The sequence below is a fragment of the Dipodomys merriami genome, unplaced genomic scaffold (assembly GCF_024711535.1).
Source record: "Dipodomys merriami isolate MVZ:Mamm:240054 unplaced genomic scaffold, mDipMer1.0.p SCAF_6, whole genome shotgun sequence".
In the NCBI taxonomy this organism is placed as follows: domain Eukaryota; kingdom Metazoa; phylum Chordata; class Mammalia; order Rodentia; family Heteromyidae; genus Dipodomys; species Dipodomys merriami.
The window spans coordinates 5,822,014-5,829,100 of NW_027206179.1; the positions used below are offsets into that span (position 1 = coordinate 5,822,014).

The window sequence follows — 7,087 nt, forward strand, 5'->3', positions numbered from 1 at the left end:
CAAATCTGTTTTCTCCTCAATGAACATTGAAGCAATAACTCTCAACAAAATACTGGCAAACAGAATCCAACAACTGATCCAGAAAATCATACATTATGATCAAAGGGGATTCATATCAGGGATGCAAATATGGTTTAACATAGCTATGTCAATTAACATACTATCACATCAGCAGAAGCAAGGCCAAAATCCACATGAATTACTCAATTGATACGGAGAAAAACCTTTGACGATGTCCATACACCTTTATGATCAAAGGTCTGGAGAAGCTAGGAATCTTTGGAACATTCCTCAGTAAAAACTGTATATGGAATTCTACAGCCAATGAACAACTAAAGATGTTTCCCCTAAATTCAGAAACAAAACTAGGATATCCACTCTCTCCATTCCTCTTCAATATAATATTGGAATTCCTTGCAAGAGAAATATGCAGGGAAAAAGCATTTAGGTGAAACAAATAGGGAAGGGAGAGTAAAATCATCCTTTTTTACAAATGACATGATCATGTACTTAAGCGATCCCAAAATTTCCTCTTCTGTAGCTACTAAAATTGATCCTGAACTTTGACAAAATCAACCCTCATAAATTAATTGTTTTTCTTTATGCCACTGACAGAAAATCAAGGCTGAAATTAGAAAAGCAACCCCATTTGCAACCAAAAATATAAAATACCTGGGAATTAACCAATAGGTAAAAGACCACTGTAGTGAAAACTCCAATAATTTGAAAAAGGAAAGCAAGGAGGACTTAAGAAGATAGAAAAATATTCTGTGTTCCTGGGCTGGAAATATTAGCGTTGTGAAAATGGAAAGACTGCCCAAAGCAACTAAAAATTCAATGCAATATCCATTAAAATCCCAACAAAATTATTCAAAGAGATAGAGAAACCAATCAAGAAACTCATCGAGAACAAGAAAGGACTGTGAAAGTAAAAACTGTGAAAGCCAAGTAATTTTTAGTGGTCAGAACAGTGTTGTACAAATAACAATACTGAACTTCAAGCACTATTAGAGAGCCATAGTTATAAAAACAACATGGTACAGGAAAAAAGAACTGAACACTTTGAAATGAACACAAAGACCTACAGCCATCTAATATTTGATAAAGGAGCCAAAAATATAGGCTGAAAGAATGATGCTGGCAAAAGTGAACATCCATGTGCCGAAAATTTAAACTAGATATTTATACATCACCTTTCAACAACATCAATTGTAACTGGATCCAAAACCTCAACAAAATCCTTGTATATCATAAATTATACAGGTCTCTAGACATTCTACACGGTGAGAACAAAGGAGAACATACTCAGGAGAGGAACATAACACAAAGATGTAATATGATGCATATGATCATATAAAATAATATTTGTTAAAAAGAACTCCAAGAAATGGGAACAAGAGGGTTGTTTTCTTTGTTGCTATATTTGTGAGTATGGAGTCACAGAAAAGGTAGAATAAAGAGTGAACAAATGCAGCAGTGCTACTCACTAGACACTATGTTGAAAATAAACTATAGACCTAGTTGGTAAGGCTAGGAAGGAAATACAGCGAGGGAAGAGGTGACATTATTGGAAAAGAAATATTCACTTCATCTTGCGCATGTAACTGTAACCTCTCTGTACATCATCTTTACAAGAGCAATAAAAATACATGAACAGGAACAAAAGGCATGAATAGAACAGTCCAAGAAAATCAAAGGGAAAGAAAGCAACAGTATCCATAACCTATCACATCATATAAAGCTTAATCAAAGCAATTAAAAGTGCAGTGTTTGTAATGCAGTGATGAAGCAATCAGATCAACAAGATGGCATAACAATTGTAAATGTATGCTAACACAAGATCAAAACCCTTAACTCTATGTAGGGAGACTTTTGAAATACTGCTCAATACAATAATTCCTCTAGATTTCCTGGAGAGACCCTCAAGACCAAGTCAACAAGGATGTATCAGAATTAAATTCACCCTTGATGAGATGAGCCTCACATACACCTATAGAACATTTCACCCAATGTCTGAATAATCCATCTCTCATCAACATATTGAGTGTTCTCCAGGAGAAATCGTGGGATAGGGCAAAAAAACAACCAGATTTTAAAAGTATGGAAAGTACAATGAACACACCTGCAAACTACACTGTGGTAAGGCTAGAAATTAACAAGGAAAACACTGAAAATATGCCTATAATATCAAAATGAAATGAATTATCTCTCAATCAAAAATAAAGCATTTAATTTAACTGACAGCATTAAATTTAATTAAGTGATTAATACATGATTAAATGATTTGTTTTTCAAGGCAAATTTCCAGAAGTTTACTAATCTTTGGAACAAATAAAAATGAAAGCAATACCAGAATCTATATATATGGAAAAAGAGCAGTGAAATGAAATTGTAACAAACTTTGCTGAAATCAGGAGTAGAGATGCTGTAGTAAAGAACATATGCTGCATCTCAAGGAACTAGAAAAATAAACCCAAAATGAGTAGAAGGAATCAAATAATCAAGTAGAAGAAAAAGAATTAGAGACTAAAAACAAAATAGAAACAATAAAGCCAAAAGGAGGTTCTACAAGAACAATAGGGTGATAAAACTGAAGTAAAGCAACAAAATTCCACATATCAATGCATACCTCCCATTATTCTGGATGCCAAAGTCAGTATGGTGAAAATACCTGTACTAGTGCAAAACCATGTACAGAAGATTCAGCACAGTCTATATAATAATTGCTGGGAGAGAAAAAATGCAACAGCAGTGTACATGAGACAATGTTGGAAATGATTGGTACAGCTGGGGAGGGGTGGGGAAAGGGAAAAATAGGAGAAAATTGAGGGAAGGGGCAACAAGGTTGACAAGAAATGTGTGCATTCCCTTATTTATGTAACTAAAACCCCTATGTACATCACCTTGACAATAATATATATATATATATATACACATACATATATATATATATATATACATACATATTCTGGGACTAGTAAAAATTAATGAAAATTCCTATTACTTCCTTCACAAAAATAAAAAAAAGGCAAAACTGAATTTTATGAAAAGGAAACCCTCCATTAGTCAAGGCTATCTTAAGACACAAAAACAACTCGAAAACATCCCTACACTGGTTTTTACTTATACTAAAGAGCCATTAGAGCAGAAAACATTCTGATAAAAACAGACACATGGATCAAGGAAATAGATGACCAAAAAGTAATTGCAATCAATAGATATCTGATTCTTGGAGAAAGTGTCAAATAATACATGCCTAAACATGACACACGTAAAAAAGTTGGCATTGTGAAATTGAGCATTCATGTGTGAAACACTTAATGTAGACCATACATTTTTTAATCCCAAAATTGATTAGTTTGGGACTAGGAAGGTAGCTCAGTGGTTACAGTGCTTGCCTAGCATGCATGAGGCCCTAGGTTTGATTCCTCAGCACAACATAAGCAGAAAAAGCCAGAAGTGGTGCTGTGGCTTAAGTGGTAGGGGCACTAGCCTTGAGCTGAAGAACTGAGGGACAGCACCCAGGCCCAGAGTTCAGGCCATAGGACCGACAAAAAAAATGATTAGTTCATAATAGAGAATTAAACTTTGCAAATGATAGTGAAAATGAGGAGAAATATAAACACAGAGATAACATAACAAAAGTCAATAGATCATAAAAGATAATGAATAATTCTTCTCTGGGTTTGATTAAATGGAAGAATCCTTTGTCTCACTTACAAGGCCATAACTTCCACCCCAAACACTGGAAATGTAAAGTAACTGTGCTTGCATCCAAATGAAAAACTTCAGTACAATGAAAGAAATGGTGGGATAGGCAAATGAATAGTTAAAAATATTGCTAGTTACACATCTCACAGAGGAAGAATAGCATAGTGGAAAACAATTCTAAAAAGTATGTATTAGAATAGAAAAAAATCCACTCATGGAACAAAACTTAGAAAATAACAGAGGAATGGTATTCAATCATTTGGGCAATCAGGACACCCATTAACTATTCATTAACCCAGAAAAAATTGAAGTTTTGATAATGGCATATAAAAATTAAAGTTTGGAGATTCTTCAAGGTTAAAACTACCTCTACTGGTAGCTTATAGCTGCAATCTTAGCTAAGAAAGAAGCTGACAGCTAAGGATCCTGAATCAAAGCAAGCTATCACAGAAAAGTCCATGGCATATTTTATCTCCAGCCAACCAACAGAAAGCTTGAAATGGAGGTATAGCTCAAGTGGTAGAGTATCACCTTTGAGATAAAAATGCATGCAACAGTCCAAAGTAAGCCAATAACTAATGGCTTATTCTTAGCTATCTCAGATAAGTGAAAATGAGTAGAAGAATTAGAGATATGGGAGGAAAAATGTGTGACACGATATGAAAATACTTACACATAAGTGAGTGAATATAATCAAAGTGTGTGGGATGCAGTGTGGAACTACAACCTAGACCAGATACTTGGCACAAACACCATATTGCATCAAAATTGGGAAACATCAGCGAACCTCAGTGAGCATAGACATGAATCAAATCTCTCATCTACTGATGTCTAACTGCAGTACTCTATTTGTCTACAGGAAAACCTTAGTCAATAAATATCTCTACCTGTAGTCAACAGGATATATAAACTTTTACTAACCCAGACCAGACTTTTCTTTGTATCTGGGGTTAGTCAAGAAACATCCATTGGCTTGAAACCATACTACTCAATGTGTCTATGAGAGTACCTTAACAAAAGTACTTAAATGTATTTTGGAAAATTAAAACAATGAAGCTCAGCAGAACATGGGTAAATAGTGTTGAATAAGCTAAGCCAGACATTAATGCTTCATGCCTTTATTCTTCACTACTCATAAGGCTGAGACCTGAGGATCATGTTTTCAAGGCAGCCTGGGCAGGGATGTCTGTGAGTCTCTTATCTCCATTTAACTACCAAAAATTGCCAGAAGTAGAGCTGTGGTTCAAATCCTAGAACACTAGCCTTCAGCAAAAAGTGTGGAGGCAACAATGCTCAATAGGAAATGTACCCATTACCTTGCCCATATAACTGTAATCGTTCTGTACAACATTTTTACAATAAAAAAACACAATTTTTTAAAAAAAAATGTTCAAGGAGAGCACGCAGGCCCTAATATCCCAGGACCAACAAGAATTATAGACATATCAATGACATATAAAATGAAACCCCGTATCCTCTATAGCACAGAAGAGAGTAATTCCTATCCTGGGATCTCTGCTCTTAATTGTGGGCAGCTGCCTCTGGCTATACCAGTACTTAAAAAGCAGTGCGGATGATAAAGATAATGACATTTTTTGCAACACATACATTTTTCTAATTTGGGGAGGGGATGGGAAATAACAAAATGCTGAAACAAGGATACAGGTTGACCCATTGTAATAATGAGATGTACAAACTATGTAGAAAACAAGATTTACAACTTGGGCGGGGGGGGGTGCTGGGGAGGATTTGGGGAGGTGTGGAGGGGGAAAACAAGGGAGGAGGTAATAATGCTCCATAAGATATGTACTCATTACCTTACTCATGTAACTCTAAACCCTCTGTAAACTATTTTTACAATAAAAAATATAAAAAAGGATCAGATAGGTTTCTAGAATTTCTTGAAGGTCTATGCAGCCATTTTTCTATTCTTCTCTCTTTCTTTTAGTATACCACTTATTAGTGAGATTTTGAGTTACAGACAAAAATTTTTAAGAATATGCATATGCACAAATAAAGAATTCATTTTGGGAACACAAAATTCTCCCACAAGGAATATTTCATAATGCTGAGCTGCCTGGTAACACCTGGGTCATGGAGCATATCAGACATGTAACAATACCACAAAGCATAGTTTGGAATAGCAACTACTTGTGTACACTAAGAATATGTGAGTGTGTGAATGTGTGCATGCACATGAACTTGTGTGTGTGTGTGCGTGCATGTGTGTGTGTGTGTGTGTGTGTGTGTGTGTGTGTGTGTGTGTTCTAAGGCATGAAATCAGTGCCTGGGCATTGTTATTGTGCTTTTTGGCAGAGCTAGTACCTGGTTACCTCATTTACAGCTTAGAGATAAAATTATCACAAGTTTTCCTTCCTGGTCTGGCTTCAAACCTCCATTCTCAGATATTATAGCCCCATGTGTAGTTAGGATTACAGGCATGAGCCATTATAAGCAATTTTATTAACATTCTCAAAATATAGGTGTTTCTATTGGCCTCGTGGTAAGGAAATGTAGGGGCAGCCTTTTAATACACAACTCATGCCAGTGACTCAGGTTGATTAAAATAACCTCACTTCATTTTCTACAGTGACACATGAAATGGAGGAGATACAGGCAAGCTGGAGAAAAGCAAAGAACTTACAGATCTGAAAGGAGAAGATCCATGGAAGGAAATGGAGCCCTCTCCTGTTAGCAGGCAGAAAAATCAATCAACAGAAAATGTAACACAAAATAATGAAACTGAACTGTGCTTGGTGCAATAGGGATGGAGGTCAGTGTAGAGGAGACAGAGATCATTGATGTGTACGCCCAGAGTTCCGTCACCCATAGAACATTCTCAGAATAAAACAGTAATTGAAATAAAATATCAAGTTACTTACATCTTGTTCTCTTCTTGCCTGGAAGCATGACTGTTACTGTGATCTATTCCCAAAGTGTAGAGAGGGAAAAACCCAGTGATCATCACATCTCCATCCATGTGTGCTCGATGCTTCATTGTAGAAAAGCAACTAGTACCAGCCAAGGACCTGACAGGGATGGGGACATAGAGAAGGAGGAGTATTAAAATGAAAGGGCACATGCCTGAAGCATCTGCCAAGCAGAAATTGTGGATGCAAGTGAGGCTCACAGTTTCAGCTATGTATATACTCATATCTATGTACATATGCACATGTGTCTTTTTATTGACAGATCTACACTATAGCTCCCTTTTAGTCGAAGTCCCTTGTGAGACCTCAGAAGTAATGTGTAAGATTATTTCCAAGGGATCTACATTTGTAGCCTTGCATCAAGGAGAAAAACATGAGTTAGAAAACATGTTTGCAGATTTGCCTTCTTCACCACAGGTGCTGTAATTTTATCCAAGACCATAGAT

The 7,087-nt window shown here is 36.1% G+C and overlaps 1 protein-coding gene across 1 annotated transcript in view; it reads right to left on the reverse strand.

Annotated features, from left to right (window-relative positions):
* Positions 1 to 6,709, reverse strand: part of LOC138813715 (vomeronasal type-2 receptor 116-like) — a 28,843-nt gene extending 22,134 nt beyond the window's left edge. Inside the window, exon 1 of the mRNA XM_070002098.1 lies at positions 6,594 to 6,709. Within this exon, the coding sequence (XP_069858199.1) occupies positions 6,594 to 6,709 (116 nt within the window). The remainder of the gene's footprint in view (positions 1 to 6,593) is intronic.
* Between the last annotated feature and the right edge of the window lie 378 nt (positions 6,710 to 7,087).